Source organism: Spea bombifrons, chromosome 1 (assembly GCF_027358695.1).
Source record: "Spea bombifrons isolate aSpeBom1 chromosome 1, aSpeBom1.2.pri, whole genome shotgun sequence".
Taxonomy (NCBI): domain Eukaryota; kingdom Metazoa; phylum Chordata; class Amphibia; order Anura; family Pelobatidae; genus Spea; species Spea bombifrons.
Window position 1 is genome coordinate 108,453,145 of NC_071087.1, and position 17,929 is coordinate 108,471,073.

The window sequence follows — 17,929 nt, forward strand, 5'->3', positions numbered from 1 at the left end:
CTCTTGTGCAAAGCAAGCCCTGCTGCTTCCAAACAAACTCTCCCTCTTCTGTCCAACAGGTCAGGTTATATTGCAGCCAGTGCAGCTAATTACCTGCAGCTGACCAGTGCATTGGAGTCAGCTTAAACTCCTGGCCTGGATCCTGGGTCAGTCCAGGTGCATGTAAACTGCGGGGCGGAGCACCAGTCTGCCCTATATGTCATAGAAAACCCTGCAAAATCGAGGAGGAATGTATACCCCTTCCACAACAACACCCCGCACCTTGTTACATATCCTCCCCCCCAGCTCAGACCCATCGGGGCGAGCGGCCTTGGACCACAAACAGTGAACTCGGGAGAGGCTATCCACATTACCCTGGGCAGTACCAGCCCTGTGAACCATAGTAAACTGGAATGGCTGGAGACTAAGGAACCACCTGGTAACCCTGGCATTCTTTTCCTTGTTCTGCCTCATCCAGGTTAAAGGTGCATGGTCAGTAATCAGTGTAAACCTTCGACCCAACAGATAATACCTCAAGGACTCTAGTGCCCACTTAACAGCCAGGCATTCTTTCTCAACCACTGAGTACCTCTGTTCATGAGGATTTAACTTCCGACTTAGATACATGACTGGATGTTCCTCTCCATCATGTGCTTGAGAAAGAACCGCGCCCAGGCCAACATCAGACGCATCGGTCTGTACAATGAATTGTTTAGAAAAATCCGGAGCTACCAATACGGGGTCAGAACACAATGCCTCTTTCAAGACCTGAAAGGCATGTTCTGCTTCTGGGGTCCACTTAACCATAACCGGGCCTTTAGCTTTTGTGAGCTCAGTCAACGGGGCAGTAATGGTGGCAAAGTCAGGGATGAACCTGCGATAATAGCCAGTTAAGCCCAAGAATGCCCTTACTTGTTTCTTTGTTACAGGACGTGGCCAATTGGAGATGGCTGCTACCTTGCTCTGTTGTGGTTTAAGGAGCCCCCGCCCTATTGTATAACCCAGATATTTTTTTAAATTTTGATCCCTAACCCTTTTCTTCTCTACCCGGTAAAGCAGGTTATGTTTTACTTTGAAATAAGGAGAACTTAAGTGCTTGTCAGGGTTTACAGTGGTATCCTCCATTACTTGCACATTCTCTCTAGCTGCTGTCAGGGTTGTATCCTCCCATTGGGCAGCTCGGAATTTTCCAGGGTGGACTCCCAGATCCTGAAACTCTACTTGTGCTAAGGGGGCCTCATTATGGGGAGGTTCTACTTCATTACCCAGGCACACTACTGGTGACTCTTGTTCCTTGCATGGCTCCCAATCAATACTGGAGAAAGGAAAAACATTATCCATTCCTTCTTCCTCATGGGTTTCCTCAGAGCACGTTACCTGAGGAACTGAGGGTTTTCCTGTTATGTTGCGGAAATGGGGGAAGTCCCTCCCTAATACTACATCGTAGGGCAACAGGGGTACCACCCCTACCTGCCATTTGACCTTTCCTACATCCGTGACAATATCAACCTCTGCCGTGGGGTATGAGTGGGTGTCACCATGTATACATACAATATCAAGAAGCTGCCTGGTATCTACTTTCTCTGGCTGAAGCAGAGCACTTTTTATCAAGGTAACTTCACTCCCAGAATCAATCAATGCTTGTACACTCTTCCCCTCCACCCTCACTGGTCTTAAATGAGTTGCATCAACAGCACTAGTAACCACACACATTTTTGAACAAGTCAACACAGTCTTGTGTAGGGCCCTGGCTCCTACATCACACTGCATGGGCTCTTCGCCCTCTGGACAATTACGCGCAAAATGTCCCAGCTCGTGGCATTTGAAGCATCTTATCTGTTCCTCAGTCTGCTCTTGTGGCCGTAATGGGAATTTCGGGTGCCTGTTACCACCATAGTCATATTGTCCCATGCGGGGTACAGGGTTTTGTCCTTTGCTTCCGGTTTTCACGCTTGTCCGGTTGTTAAGGGATCTGGACTTTGGCTGTGGAGAAGTACTACGTAGCTCCTTAACGGTCAAATACCTCTCAACCAGACACATCATCTCCTCTGGATCCCTCGGGTCCCCTTGGCTGACCCATTGTCGCAGTTCTGTAGGCAAGTTCCTGAGAAAGCGATCCATGACCACCATCTCCATTATTTTAGTAGCAGAGTTGATCTCAGGTTTCAGCCATTTCTGAGCAAGCCTCAGCAACTCATACATCTGGGTCCGTGTAGGTTTACCCATGTCATAAGCCCACTTATGAAACCTTTGGGCTCTAAGGGCAGGGGTTATGCCTATACGTGTTAGAATTTCTTTTCTGAGTTGTACATAGTCCTGGGCTTGGTCATCAGGTAAATCTTCATAGGCTTTCTGGGGTTCCCCACTTAGACAAGGAGCTAGTAACCCCGCCCACTGGCTTGCTGGCCAGTTTTCTCTGGTAGCAACCCTCTCAAAAGTAGTGAGATAAGCTTCCACATCATCCGCCTCTGACATCTTATGCAGGAAATCAGTTGCTCGAATACGGGGCCCCTTATCCACAGTAGGGCTCCCTGCAGAGGGCGACAGCACTTTCTGCAAAACATTAGCAAGGACAGCTCTGTCCTCATGCTGGGCTTCTCTCAGGTTTTCAACCTGTGCAGTCAGTAAACGATTAGTCTCCTGCTGTACAGCAGTCGCCTGTACCAAAGCCTTCACCAGCTCTTCCATCATAACACCAAGGCAGACGACTAGTATGAAGGTACTGTACTGAGTGGGTGTCCCACGATTCACAAACAATCTTCAATATGCAGACTGGCAGAGACTTTGCATACCCACAGACCTTTTATGTGCTGATGCCCGCATTCTCCACCATATTGTGATCCTGCACCCACACAGGGTACCAAACAGCACGGTCCTCTAGGGTATTAACGCCACAGCTCAATTAGGTAATCACCCACAATTTATTTGTAGTCCACGTATGAAGATATTTACAGGATTACATTGCATACAAATTCTCTACAAACAAAAGCCTAGCTCGTCTGAGCGCTTACTAACATATAACTTCCCTCACTACACAGGGTCTAAAACTAAACAAAACGTAATCCCACCAACCTTTTTGATGGTCTCTCTTGTGCAAAGCAAGCCCTGCTGCTTCCAAACAAACTCTCCCTCTTCTGTCCAACAGGTCAGGTTATATTGCAGCCAGTGCAGCTAATTACCTGCAGCTGACCAGTGCATTGGAGTCAGCTTAAACTCCTGGCCTGGATCCTGGGTCAGTCCAGGTGCATGTAAACTGCGGGGCGGAGCACCAGTCTGCCCTATATGTCATAGAAAACCCTGCAAAATCGAGGAGGAATGTATACCCCTTCCACAACAACACCCCGCACCTTGTTACACCATGTTTACACGTTTGTTTAGTATACTAATCGGTACAGCAGGATTTAAGAAAGCTACAGATCTGCTTTAAAGTAAACATTTAAATTATTTTATCATATTTAAGCACATCTTGCTGTACAGCTATCCTCTCCATAATGGCATCGCTCTTTTAGTAACCCCCTGCCCCCTTCTCCTCTCATAGATTTAACTGCAATTTTTACTCGCCAAGAACTGCATTAGTCAATACATGCTTGATGGATGACCAGTCTGTTTAAATAAATCCTCTGTGGATCACGGGGAGTGTCTGTGAAATCTTTGGATGATGCTGCTTTCATGTCCTGTAGAAGTGGTGACTGCATGTTATTAGCTAAGCAGGTCAAAAAACTAGATTCTCAGCCTACATTTAAGAGATCTTTGTTCCATATCACACTGCAGCTGTACCTTTTCAAATACAATTTTATCATATACTTTTGATAGATGATTGGGCTTATTATGAATAATACTGGACCACTACATACGTGAATATGGTTACTTAACCGTGAAAGCCTCAGATGTCTGACTGATGAATGGAGTCAATGCAATGATCCCAGAGTTGCTTTACTCAGCATGTGTTCATAGCATTTTCCCTTGGTTAAACTCACACAGACTTTAAATGGGTCTCGACTCAAGAAAAGGTGTCTAGGGTTCTTAAAATATCACTAACTTTGATTAAAACATTATTTTTTTCTCTTGGACCAAAGCAAAGTCTGACTGTCCAGTTTGAAACTGGATAGCGGACAGCAAGGCTGTCCCCATGGTGGTGTGTGGCCCCTACTGCAAGTCTGCCATCTATTCCGGGGGTGAACAGTGCCAGTGGCTACGGATTAATACTGAAACAGCATGCAGTATATTTTTCCTACCCTGTAGAGACAGACCTGCATCGCCTGATGCTGAGGTTGGACCGCTTAGAAGAAATGCAAACTGGAACTTGGCTGGGGCTGCAGATCCCATGTGAATTTAACCATGAAAATATTCCCTTAAACTGAGTAATAAATACCTAAGAGAAATAACTTTATTTTGGCGGTCGGAATGGCCACCTTGGCTCTATGTGTAGTCAATGCCAGAAGTTTGTGTACTGTCGTCCTAAACAAACATTTTTATTCAGAGGAGCCAAGTTAAATATCTGCTTAAAATCTCTCACACAAAACCGTCTTTTATACTTTTAACCTAATGGTGGTACAAATCTTCAGATCTTCGCAGTCCACCTTGGATCACATTGAGGGTGTTGTATTTATTACACAAAATATGTTTGCCTTTGTCACCATATGTGTTTTTATGCATTTGTCTGTGTGTGTATGTCAGTGTATGTAACAAAATAGCTGAGGATGCTGGAAACCTCTTCGCCATAGCAACTGTTTCCATAGGACCCGCCTCTCTTCTTCCTGTTGCTATAGTAATGGTATCCATGGCACATTTGCAGGATGTTACTAGGGAGGACAGGAAGACTGCGCACTAATGAATAGATCTGTATACAGTGTGCGAGCGTAGGGTCCCTGCTAAATACAGCCAGTTTTCTAAATTTATAACCACATACATTAAATATGATTTTAGTCTTCAGTCATTTACTTACGTTACACTTATTGTTGAATCAATATGAAAAAGGCATGTACCAAATACTACCATTGCAGTAAAGGGTTAACCATTATATTTCACCTCCTACAAAGCAAAAAAAAACTTCTTTCTAAATCACAATCGCTGTAACCCTACACATCCACAACATTCTATACCCAATCGCACCCATACTACGTATTTTTACATCCTATCTCACATCGTGACTACAATGCCTCTCCGAGTGGTCACTCCAATTTCATAACACCTATCACACCTAGCACAATATACCATTTGGACCCTTCGCCATGCTCATACTATAAAGCTGATAATCTCCCACCCAAAAAATGAAAGTGTCCACCTTATGCAATGCAGCCCATGAATGCCAAACCCTATAACCCCATCCTTAAAAACAAAAACATGTATTCTACCCCCCATGCACCTTGCTCACAATCCTCCACCCCAGCACAGCCCCTCTTCCACCCTCCACTCTGAACACTCCTTCTTCTCCAAACCTCCACCCCTTCAGCTGTCTCCAAACTGAATCTATAACCACTGAGAGGTGAGTAAAGAGATACGTGTGAGCTGATTCTCATCTATGTGATATATATGATGTGTGTATGTATTCACATGTTCGTGTTGGCTAAGATATTCTCGCTGTTATTTTTTTAATGCTTGCAAGCATGCATGTCCCGTGTAGCTAAATGTACACAGAAGCACCAGCCTTATGTCGGGTTCTGTATATATCTGTGTAATTTGGAGATCTGCTTATTTCATTTTTCAGTAGTCGTGTTTTGGGGTATAACAATAAATGTGTGCTGTTTTATGTTTACTGTACATGTTATATTGTATGGATGCGAGTATTGCTAATAAACATTTACATATATAGGTTGTTGTATACATGTATATCATACCAACTGAGAGTCACATGCCACTAAATACATAGAATCGGTGGTGCACAGGTATATAATAAAAGATTCATATGTTTCTAATGTATTTACTAATAGAGTTTGTGTTTTGACATGTATAAACATTGCTTTCTTGTGGATCGGTGCTGAGCTAGTAATGATTTTGTAGGGCACTGTGCACATATAAAATAAAGCAAATGTGATATTGTATACACATGTGCTATTATTGTTCACTGTCACTTTATTAGTATATGCAATCTCATTGCAGAATCAGAGGACCTAGATATGACAGTTGGCTCATATAATACATAAACATATAAACTGGGTGTATTCTGATTTCTGTATGCAAATGTTATGTATGTGTGTGTTTAGAAATATATGTATATCTATCTATCTATCTATCTATCTATCTATCTATCTATCTATCGCTATATACACTAAACATTCTAATATATGAATACCAAATTATGGGCAAAAGTTTCTATGCTAGTTCCCTGTGATCTTGGATAATCATAAATGCAGCCGGGGACAGAGCTGCATACGCTTGGAACATAGAATGTAGTAATGTTCTGTACCTATCATGTTTTCTCTTTTCAGGCACATGTGCTGTCCAGGACACACTGGAAAAGGTCTCCAGTGACAGCTTGTAGGGAAAATCTTTCACGCATTTCCTCAGACAGCTGAAGAGAAGAAGCCTTGTAAAGTTAAAGGGATCCCTCTTAGACATCTTGGGAGAAAATAATATTTTGGGCAACCAGTAGGGCACTGTGTGTGTGTGATATCCAGGGAAACTGGCAAAGCAACCAAGATAGACTAGGGGCACTATAATGTGTTTTGTCTCTTGACAGCTGGCAGGCTGTGGGTCTCTGCTGTGCTATGAAATTGTAACTACCAGAGAGGGGGCAAGAAATGCATGGTGTGCGAGGAAGCTAATTGGGAGCATCCCTGGGGTTGGAATTAGATGTGAGAACGGCTCATGCATGTTCAGCGGGGGAACATTTGGGTTTTCAGATGGAGGGTGTTACGTGGGAGACTGGCAGGATGGCAGAGCACATGGATACGGTGTGTGCAAAGGTCCCACAAGGCAGGGAGAGTACAGTGGCCTTTGGAGTAATGGATTTGAATCTCTGGGAGTTTATACTTGGCCCAGTGGGAACACATATCGTGGATACTGGGACCAAGGGAAAAAAAATGGATTAGGTGAGGAACACAAGGGCCGTTGGCTGTACCGGGGTGAATGGACTCACGGGCTGAAGGGAAGGCTTGGCGTGAGAGAGAGCCTTTCTGGAGCACGTTATGAAGGACTATGGACAGATGGACAGCAAGATGGTTATGGCGTAGAGACATACTCAGATGGAGGTAAGATACTAACCTATTCAGCAATATGTTGGTAGAATGAGTGTTATATGATAATGAAAAATAGTGCATGCAAAGATTTCATCAAGATTTGTAACTCTGTACATGTTTGATACATATGATTATAACATGACTGACTGTCCCAACTCCCCCCCAATTTTACACATATGTACTTATGCAGGTACATATCAAGGCCAGTGGCTGTCTGGTAAGAGACATGGATATGGTGTGCGACAAAGTGTCCCATACCATCAGGCGGCTCTCCTACGTTCCCCACGAACTCCAACTCTAGGTTCTTTGCCTCACTCTCCTGGTCCACATTGTCCTACAGTTCCCGGTCACCTTCCTGGAAGTCCAGCCACAGGATCCCGTGGAGGTTTTGTCCTAAAAGTTAGAGGTGTTGGTTCAGAACCTCCAGGAGCTGGTGGAAATGGGAAGCCAAAAAAAAGAGGATTCTTCTTCACTCGCTCACTTATCCTCAATAGTTTACGACTACATCGTGGCTCAGATGCCAAAAATCCATCTACCGGTCGGGACAGTCAACGTAGTTCCTTGAGGAGTGAGACAAGGGGAGCTGGAGGATCCCTGAGCTCTAGTGCCAGTCAAGATGGTTCCAGTGCAAGTGTTGCAGAGACAGAGAGTGAACTACCAATTGGTGCCTGGGAAACAGAGACATATGCAGGTGAATGGAGAGGAGACCGCCGCAGTGGGTATGGGGTCAGTCGTCGATCCAATGGGCTCTGCTATGAGGGAGAATGGCTGAGGAACAGAAGGCATGGCTATGGAAGAACCACGTACCCAGATGGCTCGCGAGAAGAAGGCAAGTATAAAATGAACATGCTGGCCAGCGGCAAAGTCAAGAGCCTGTTTCCATTACGAAGGGGCAAAGGGAGAGAGAAAGTGGAAAGAGCTGTGGAAGCTGCAAGGAGAGCTGAGTGTACTGCAAAACAGAAGCAAGAGATGGCAGTGGCCAGGTAAGTGTGTCTTTATACTACAACCCCAGCATCGCTCTCTCCCTTCTTGCCAGTACAGTACAATTCAATTTGCCTGTCAGTTTAGTGCAGGATCAGTATTGTGCATGTGCCTCCCTCTGGCCATAACGCGCCACTGTTTTTTCTACAGCCAAGCAGCATACAGCTTTATTCTTTCCTATAGGTTCAGTCCTGTTGTCTGCTCTTCTCGCTTGCTCTTACTATTAAATAGATATCTCTTATATATAAACCAAGGTTTATAGTTTATTGGTAAAACAATTCTTTATGATACGGGGTAGATGCACAGATGTCTTCAGCAAACTTAGTTATTCATATATGTATGTTTTCATTTTCATTATAATATTTTTACTATGTGCAAAAAATGGTGCCCATTCTACAAAGGTAATTTAACAAAAGGGAAGCAATGAAATGAATTTGGAATAATCATTCCATTGAAATCCTACGTCCATTGCATATTTTAAGCTATAAATAAAATTATTCGATTTAGAATTAACGAGGGGAACTGGAAATTTGGTATTGGGATTTGTGAAGTGGCAGATCCTAACCTTTACTAAATTCATGACTTAAAACTATCTAAAGTTTGTACTTTTGTTTGACCAAGCAGTGTAATTTCATTTTGAATTTTTTCAAGAAAGGTGACAGCATGTGGCAGAGCTGGCATCGTCTTAACAATTTCATGTCCTAAAGTTATCTCCCTTCTCTGATTCTCATTAAAAAGGCTGCCTTGAACCAAAGACAATCAGCAGGAGTAATAATTATGCAGAAAGGGAAGTTAAGATGCCTTTTCCATTCATGTTAGGTGGGGTTTAGTTAATATAATAATGGATTTTTTAATACAGGTATCTGTAAAGAAGGTTACATTCCAAGGTTTATTAAGTACATAGAACTGTCAAATGTAGAATTGGGGGAAAACTTCCATGATCTTTAAATTCTTAATTTTAATATGTCTCTTCTTTTCTGGCGTTTTCCATCAGATACTCTATTATATGTGAGATGTTGCCACTTTCAACGTTATAAATCTAAGTGTTTAAAGTCACTGAAGTGGTGTTTGTTACACTAAATCTGGGAGAAAATTGAGCTTGGTATGTCCTGCGTGGTACCTGTGATACAGAGTCTCTGTGGTTTATTCGCAAATAGGAGAGTTGACTTCACTATACATTATGAAGCACCAACCCCAGTGATCCTCTGCTCCGGGATAAGCGAGGCCTAGAAAGCTATGGTGGTGCTACCCAGAGCTTTTTATTCATGTTCCTCGGTAATCATGTTTGAAGCCCTCTAATGTTTTACACCGCCTGCAATATACCTTGACCAAGCCACCTCATTTTATCCTATTCAGCAGCAAACGCCTTGTGATTGGGAATTTCAGATGGTTGTGACATAGTTGCCCCATGTGCTTCTCCATGGAAGCACCAAGTACTGTTTCATTCTCATGATGTGCAAATAGAGCTGTCTGGCTCTATAAAAGCTGGCTGACTGCCCAGATCAATATGGCTAACACACTAACTCGTTCCTGTAGATATATCCATAACTTGACGTAAAATAGACAATAACCCAAATTCAAGAAATCCGACTAGGTTACTCTGTTGGTATGATATGTACAGTAGTTCCTCTCCAGTTTTCTTACTGTTGTTTACGTGCCGAGTTTCTCTTTTACCTCTGGCAGTGCTGCAGATGCTCGCGTTCAAGCTGAATCCGCATCAGTAGCGGCACAGCAGGCACTGGAGGCCTCTCATGCTGCCCGGATCCTGTCCCATGACTTGGAGGAGCTCCTGGAGACGCCAAGTGAGTGTATGGTTAGATAATGTGAGAGCAGGCGCAATACAAACAATAGTTCCAGTTTGACTTCTGGAATAACCCACTCTGGATAACCTGTTTACCCGTTGTACAGCGCTGCAGAATATGATGGAGCTATATAAAACAATTAATGATAATAATACGCAGTGCATTGCAAACTTTTGCATTCAAAGTGGTGTTACATGCCAATTGGTGTAAATTATGTTTTATGATGCGTTGTATATATGTAATTCCAACAACAGATATCTCAGAATACAGATTTTAAAGTATACATTAGAGCACATTAGAGACCTCAATAGCAGGCAATACTATCTGTACAAAAATCTTAATTATCCCTGGGAACTCTTCAGGTTTCCTCCAGAGACTCCGGGTAAAGTTTCTCCGAGTCACTAAGGGCAAACTCTGGATTGCGGGAGCGGCGTTGCGGCATGCCCCATTTCCAGCCCACTTCCCCATTAAAAATAGCCTGGACAGCAGCGGTAATGGGTTGAAGGGCCCGCAATATCAGCAGGGCCGCCCACTGACGGCAGCGAGACTGCCCGCAATGCCAGTGGGACCTCCTACCCGCAACCTGCAAGGGGGGCTCCAAGGCTAGAAAGTTCTCAGGTATGGTCTTAATGAGATGTAAAAGAAAAACACTCATAAAATAACAAATGCTGTTCTAAACATGGGCTTCACATAAACCCCACAAAATACAAGAATATTCCAAAGGTTGTATTCACTAATCCAGGAGTTTGCAGAAAAGCTGGACTAAAATGAATCTCACCGATTTCTATACGTAACTTTTATCATTTTGACCTCTGCTATCTTTTCCCATATACCTGTTGGTAAGGGTATTGTACCGTGCTGACCTATCACTCTGCCATGCCATCTGTTCTTATAGTGGGCAATGGTCACGGTTTCTGAATGCGAGGATTATCACGTTGCTGTTTGTGGTCACGCAGAAATGTTGATTTGACAGATAATGAGAAATAATTGTGTGTGCGAACGTGCACTTAGCCTTGATGGTGCATCCGCTGAATTTTTTATTGCTGTTAGGAGTTTAAAGGGAAGCAGTAAATGGGCAGACTAGATGGGCCGAACGGTTGTTATCAGCTGTCACATTCTATGCTTCTATGATATATCTGTGCACGCTTATGTGGGTTGTTATGCTAGCATTCAGCATTCATTTGCTTGCATGCATGCAGATCACTGGTTCACATCCACTAACGCAATTCTTATCCCGACTTGAGAAATCATTTCTTCTTCAGGAGAAGCCGGATCTTTCAGGATCTGTTATTTCTTCTTGATGAGGTTGGCGAGACAAGCGCTCTCGGTGATGTGACTTGGCACATGCATGCTGTATTGTGGGCAGGATTTTCAGAGGCTGTCAGTCTGCCCAGCATCTCCTGTTTGTGTTGCTGTTTTATTTACAGATCCATGGATCTCATCTGCAACCTTTTTTATATTTTCTTCACTTTAAAAATCCACGACATAAAATTTACTGCCATTGGTTGCATTGATTCAGTTTTGGTTTTATCAGTTGTAGAATCACACATGTGCCATATAATATAATAACATTAAATTAACATGCTATACTCATTTTTTATTTGATTTATTAACACCATGAAGGTACCATCAATAAAGGAGGAATGCTATATAAATCACATATACAGACCAACAAACATTCATTGTTTTTTTTAGTTGTGCAGCGTGCATTCAACATATACATGTGCCTTCAAGCCCTCAGTCTGGTGTATTTATTTTAAATCATCTGATTTATTTAAAAAAATAGTCTAATTTTTGTAGATTGTAGTCTTGCTTATAGAAAATAACATTGACTGCCTTGCATGCATATCTTATTTTAATATGTTTTTTTTAATCATAAAAAACTGTTTATTTTTGTATCCTGTATATTTAAATGTATGTTGTAAATAAGGGAAATATTCCTTCTCTCTGAACCGGTGCCTCAGCAGGAACCGGGCAAAGTTTCAGCCATAGATGCTATCAAATATAGAATAATAATAAATAGAGAATAATAATATATCAAAGCTATTAAATTGAATTCATACTCATGCTTGGGATCATACAAGATATTAGATGGTCTTCAATATATTAGCCTGTTAATAGCTCATCTACAAGGTTCCATGTAGTAGTTAGCCAGCTGCATTTACCACATGGTCTCAGATACCCCCTAATTTACTCGTATACAAGAATGGATTTTAGATTTGAGGCTTTGGTTGGCGCTTCCCCCCCCCCAGTATTTTGTAATCCTGAAGATTGAAGCAAAATGCAAACTTAATTTTATAAATCTGGTGTTGCATTGACTGTACAAGGGCATACATATACATCTCTAAAATCAGTATTTATATTACATTGCATATTATTGCTTCGTTTCATGAGGGTTTAACAGAATACCATATTGTGATTTACACAATCAACGAGAATCAATCACAAGGTTTGACAGTGAGTCCTAATATACACTTGGCTACAGAGGAGTCACTGCAAGAACACCTGGTGCCTTTACAGCTCCTTTAAGAACCATTGGACATATAGCACTGCAACAAACATTTTATAAATAGGCTGCTTACCAATGTCATGCAGTGCCCACTTTTGATGTCCTGTCCTATTTATTAAGCAGTATTAATTGCCTTTCTTACGAATGCTTTTGTGTGATGACCCCACAAGAATGGACTGCCCAAGCTGAAAAATCTTAACACGTAGACAGACTCCCAAGCAAAAACAAAGCATCTGGTAGTGATAAAGAAAAGTCGGGGACTCAAGGGACAATTTTAGATTGTGAGCTTTTGGGAAAAAAGTCATGTTAAAATTCTGTGGATACTTCCATCCATTTCCACTAAGTCAGCACACAGTCAAGTGCATGGCCACACAGCCACCAAAAGCTTCCTAAATAAATAATTACCTGTGCTCTGCCTACTATGTATTGCATTTACTCATCTGTAGATGTTCCTCAGTAGATTCATGACCTTGTTACATGTATAATCTGTACTTATATACTTTGGTATAAAAGGAACAAGACCAGCAAATTTAATGTGCACAAACATAGATGTACATTCATTGTAAGCACACAACATGGTCAATTTTATAGCTCTATGGTGCACACCACATGAGTCTAGACATTGGAGTGCTTTACAAATTGAGACAAGCTTTTTTGAGTTCCCCAAGCATTATGGATCTTGTCATGTCTGCTGTATGTATGTAAAAGCATCCGTGCATAGTATCTGGATCTGTACTAATTGTTTGGCTATACGTTGATGCCACATACTAACTAATATTTCCTTGCAGGTTCCCTATGTGCCCAAGATGGAGAAGAACACACTGCTGAGGGTGGGTTACCCTGGCTCAAGCAGCGTCCTCCTGAGTCATGTCATGATGGAACCCCTTTGTCTGACCAAACCCCAGATCCAAGCTTGCCTCCAAGTCACCCTGACACCCCTCCAGGTCCTGCTTGCTGCCCACTGCGAGAAGGAACTCCTTGTCCTCCCATCCAGGAGGAGGAGAGCCTTCCTGAGGTGGAAACACCCACACATACAACTTTCAACTCAGAAGAGCAGGAGACTTCTGAAACCCTCCCTGTCAGTGGACTAATTCACCCTTCACCCAGCATTGAACGCACAGAGGAAGTTGTGGACTCTGGGGGGGCAATGGAACCCCCCCTTATATCACGTATGCAAATGGTTAGTAGCACAAGACAAGTCCCAGGAGTGTTACACTTTTCTGTCATTAAGCTATGTGTTCTTTTGTTCTGTGTCTGTACCTTACTGATATCTGTCTTCTTCTTTTGCAGGATGCTGACCCTCTTGTGGTGGCTGTCGTGTTGTTTCTTGATGTCTTGCTTGCATTCCTCATCTCGTATTTTCTTACATGATGGGATGAAGAAGTGCCCCTTATCGGAAATTCTTGCACACAGTTTGTCTCTCCCATTCTCTATTTTCTCTCATTTGCTCTTTGGCTCTCTTCTTCTACCTCTTTCACCCTAATGTTTACATATAAAGGGCTTTCTCTCTGTGTCACTTTCTTTCCCTCTTTGGCCTGGATTCTGTTATATAAAACAAAACCGATTTTTTCAAATTTTCCTCTTGACAATATTAGTACTTTTTGAGATCCCAGATTTTTTTATAACATATATCAGGATCCAGTCCTCTTGTGGCTTCTTCCCTGTCTCTGTCTCTCTTTTTCTGAGATGCAGTCTTGTAAACCACGATATAATGACTATATGGACTATGACTGTTGAACACCCTCCCCTTTTTATCTTTCTTTTCTCTTCTCTGCCACCACCCCTCATCATAGCTTCTACGTCACTTTTTCTCTCTTTTACTCTCTTCTCTGAGAAACCATCTTCATGGAATTTCATCCAGCTCAATATATTTGCTAGATTTTTCCATTGCTGACCTAAAAAGTGACCCAACTCCCAATTGCCTGGTAACTTCCTGTCTAGCTCCCTCTTCTCTCCTGCACTGCATCTTACTTCTCCTGCATCACACCCTGCCCTCTCCTGCATCACCCCCAGCTCCTTGTCCTCTCCTTTCTTCTCACCAAAATATATGAGCCAGCTCACCCAAAGCCTTGTGCTCCCCCTTGCCTTGTGTTTTACGCCCCTTTCAGAGCATGCACTACATTCCTATTTTTGTAGCAGTATTTTGCCTTCTCTTGAACATGAAAGATGCAAAAAAAAAAGGAAGAAATGAAAAACCTGATCTAATAAAAAGTAAAATGTATTGCAGAATGGGGTGGTCACTACCAATGCCAGTGCGGCACAATGTGTGTAGTATTGCATACGTGTTGGACAAAGATATGTGTTATAGCTAACATGTAGTGTCAGAGGAGAAAAATGAAAGGCCCATCTCACTTCACAACGTTCTATTTCACATGTTGAACAAGCAACAGAGGAGGGAACGTTTATCTGAACTCTGCCACCACGGCGGGCAGGTCTTATTCTTCTTATTGTTCTGAGTGCCAATACAGTTGTGCATAGAGGCAATGGAGTTAGGTGATTAATACAAGGTTTCCAAAAAATAATACACAGCACATAAACATAATGCCTCCCACTTAAGCATCTGGACATAGGTGCTATATAAAGGCATGGGTGCACATTGGTGCTTTCGTAAACCAGATGTAGGCATCCTGACAGTGTTATATATACCTGTTGTCTTTGTGGTGGGTGAAAGGGGAAATTAGTGTTATACACAGATGAATGTGCCCCCTTAATTAGTTAGTGTGAAACTAATCCTCCACGTTGATGAAATGGCATTGAATTACTTACCAATCTGAACCAAAAATCTCAGGATACAACAAAGGTTTCTGCTGGCCCTGTTAAAGGAACGGCTGCCTTTGCTAAAGAAAAATAACATAACATAAAATGACATAACTACACCCTGTACCTGCGTATCTTCCTCGCATATATTCTAAACAATGTCATTGATATACAGTGCATTTGTGCATATATATGTATTTACACTACTTAGTGCATTGGTTTCCTGCATGCTTACTGAAGTCCTGTGCGTACTGAAGTGCTAAGGAAAAACAAATCCTTAGCGGAGTTGCAGGGAAAGACATTGATATATACTCTGTATTAGAAGAATGTCAAGAGTCTGGCAGCTGCAGTTCAATATGGATAAATGTGAATTAATGCATTTGGCACGTAAAAAATCCAAAGACATAATATAGTATTTAGGGCACTGTTTTGTCGCCAACAAAAGACGAGACAGATTTTGGAGTAATCATTTGTGAGGCCTTAAATTTAGACAATATAGGTTTCAGGATAAAGTATTGATATACTTTAAATGCAACCCTTTGGATGTTGTCCTTAGAAGTAACTGGACAGTTGGTAGAAGGAACCAGGTGGTCAAATTGGCATTATATTCGGAAAATAAATCCTGATACGATATGTTGCTGAGGATTGTTCTTGTTTATGGGCAGTTGAGACAAAAAAATAATCCTCACCACACAGGATACTGTTGCAACCCAGAATGGCAGAAGAAAGGTGTTTGGGGGCAGTCAGGCCTTCCCCACTCATCAGAGCAGCAGTCAAGGCATGGTAGTTTAACACAACTGGGGTGGACATGTACTGGACCCTACCTTACTCTCCAACCTTTGCAATAAACTCCACAGCCAGGGCTAATCCCCCCCCCCCCAACTATCACAGGGAGATAAGCCCCAGGATAACCAAGGCTGCAGGCTTTCATGATTTTGCAGTCTCTTGTATCAGCAACACCTTATTCATTGATTATGAACAAAGGCATAGTAAGGATAAAGCTATTATCTCAGGAAAAAAGCACAGAAAATACTTTGACAGCTGATAAAATCCATTTGGACCCATTTATTCTGCTAATTGTCTTCCTCCTGTTAATTTGGTGCTTGATCTTGCCTTGCTTTAAGTCTATTTTATATATGGTTAAATAAATCCCCTCACTATATTAACCCTCCCCACTTTGCTGAAAGACCTTTGCATCTTCTGAGTCCATTAAAACTTTTAATCCTCTGATCAACTAGTTGTAAATTATGACCCCTTATTCATTTCTCTTCCTTTGAACTTCCTTTATGTGCTTTGTTGATCAACTTATGTATTTTAGCGTTTCTATGACTTCTCTTTCTTCTCATCTCCAAGCTATGCATGTCCTTTAGTCTTTCCTGATGATTTTTCTCCTGCAAATCATTCACCATTTTGGTAGCCCTTCTTTGCTCTTTCTCCAGAATATCTATATCCTCCTGGACACTGGTTCTCCAGGACTATACACAATGTCCAAGACTATGTCTGACCAGAGACATCTGGTGCCATAAACACTTCCCTCTTTCGGCTACTCGTTCTGTCTTTCTGTCTCTAGCCTTTCATGGCCTTAGAAAATAATACTTCCAAATCCCAATACTGCGCTGCTGCCACAATCATGACATTCTAGTTTACTTAAATAATTAGTTGTTTGTTTACCCTCTTGTTGTCCTTTGTGAAATTGGTGAATAGAGACATTTTTGGACAGCAAGTTTCACGACTTTTGCAACTACGTAAACAGGAATAGATTGAAAACATCTAATAATAGTTACTGGTTCATCCTTCAGATGAATTTGGAAAGTGTAGCATGATTTATACACTATTACAAGTATAATATGTTTTCAACTTCTAGATGATAGGTTTCATTTTATGAGAAAGGAACCCTGTGACATTTTCACGCACTTTTTTATTCTGTTACCTTGCATTTGCTCACAATAATTAGATATCTGTCTTAATTCCCACAGGCTCTGAAATGATTTCACTCATTTTGTGACCTTTCATATACTTTCTGCAGACGTCCATAGCAGCTTTCAATTGTAGCTTAATGTGAAAAGCCCTGGTCAGGCTAATTCATGTACTTAGCCGGCATATCCTGCACTGTGGGTCCCATCACCAGTCACTGCTAAGGTTACGGCATGGTGTATGACTGCAGGTTGTCGCAGGGTGACCAATGGCCTGGACCATGGACTTTGGGTAACATCACCACTTGAGGTTATTGGTGCATAGGGGGTCTCCTATGGGCAGAGCATGCTAAGTTACCTCTCCAGGCACACTCAGTAGGTGCTCAGGTGTCTGCTGCCTGTAGTGTGATACCGGTTATGACTGCTGCCCATGTTTATCCTGCTTCACCTGGTTTGACCTCAGCCTGATTTTGACCTAGATAGTTTGATTCTGATTCTGACTGTCAGGCAAATGTATCTCCTGGTTGGACCTTGTCCTGTCTTTGACTATAAACCCTGTGAACGATGATATTACCCCTGAGCACCTACTGAGTGCGCCTGCAAGGTTTTATACCTGAACTGAGCATGTTCCTTCTAAAAGAGACCATAATCCATCAATCTCCTCAAACTGTGACGGTGGTGATGTTAGCTGCAGTGTCTCCCAACGCCTCCTGCTTACACGCCTGGCACAAAAGACACCCATGTGACAGGGATGATGCTGGATCGGTTCCTGCAGTCAGCTGCCCTGTCACAGCCCTACTGGGGACTGGG

At 42.3% G+C, this 17,929-nt stretch overlaps 1 protein-coding gene across 1 annotated transcript; it reads left to right on the plus strand.

Annotated features, from left to right (window-relative positions):
* The first annotated feature begins 6,583 nt into the window (after positions 1 to 6,583).
* Positions 6,584 to 14,670, plus strand: JPH4 (junctophilin 4). The gene is made up of 5 exons (XM_053468328.1): positions 6,584 to 7,169; positions 7,348 to 8,140; positions 9,822 to 9,940; positions 13,238 to 13,629; positions 13,740 to 14,670. Exons 1-5 carry the CDS (start codon positions 6,791 to 6,793, stop codon positions 13,818 to 13,820), a joined length of 1,764 nt encoding a protein of 587 aa, XP_053324303.1. The 5' UTR covers positions 6,584 to 6,790; the 3' UTR covers positions 13,821 to 14,670.
* Positions 14,671 to 17,929: the final 3,259 nt, after the last annotated feature.

Bases quoted from the DNA above. Each gene is read 5' to 3' on its own strand.
- JPH4 (XM_053468328.1), top strand. From the start codon at position 6,791: ATGTTCAGCGGGGGAACATTTGGGTTTTCAGATGGAGGGTGTTACGTG. The intron at 7,170-7,347 runs GTAAGATACTAA...GTACTTATGCAG, and splicing joins AGAGACATACTCAGATGGAG to GTACATATCAAGGCCAGTGG. The intron at 9,941-13,237 runs GTGAGTGTATGG...ATTTCCTTGCAG, and splicing joins GGAGCTCCTGGAGACGCCAA to GTTCCCTATGTGCCCAAGAT.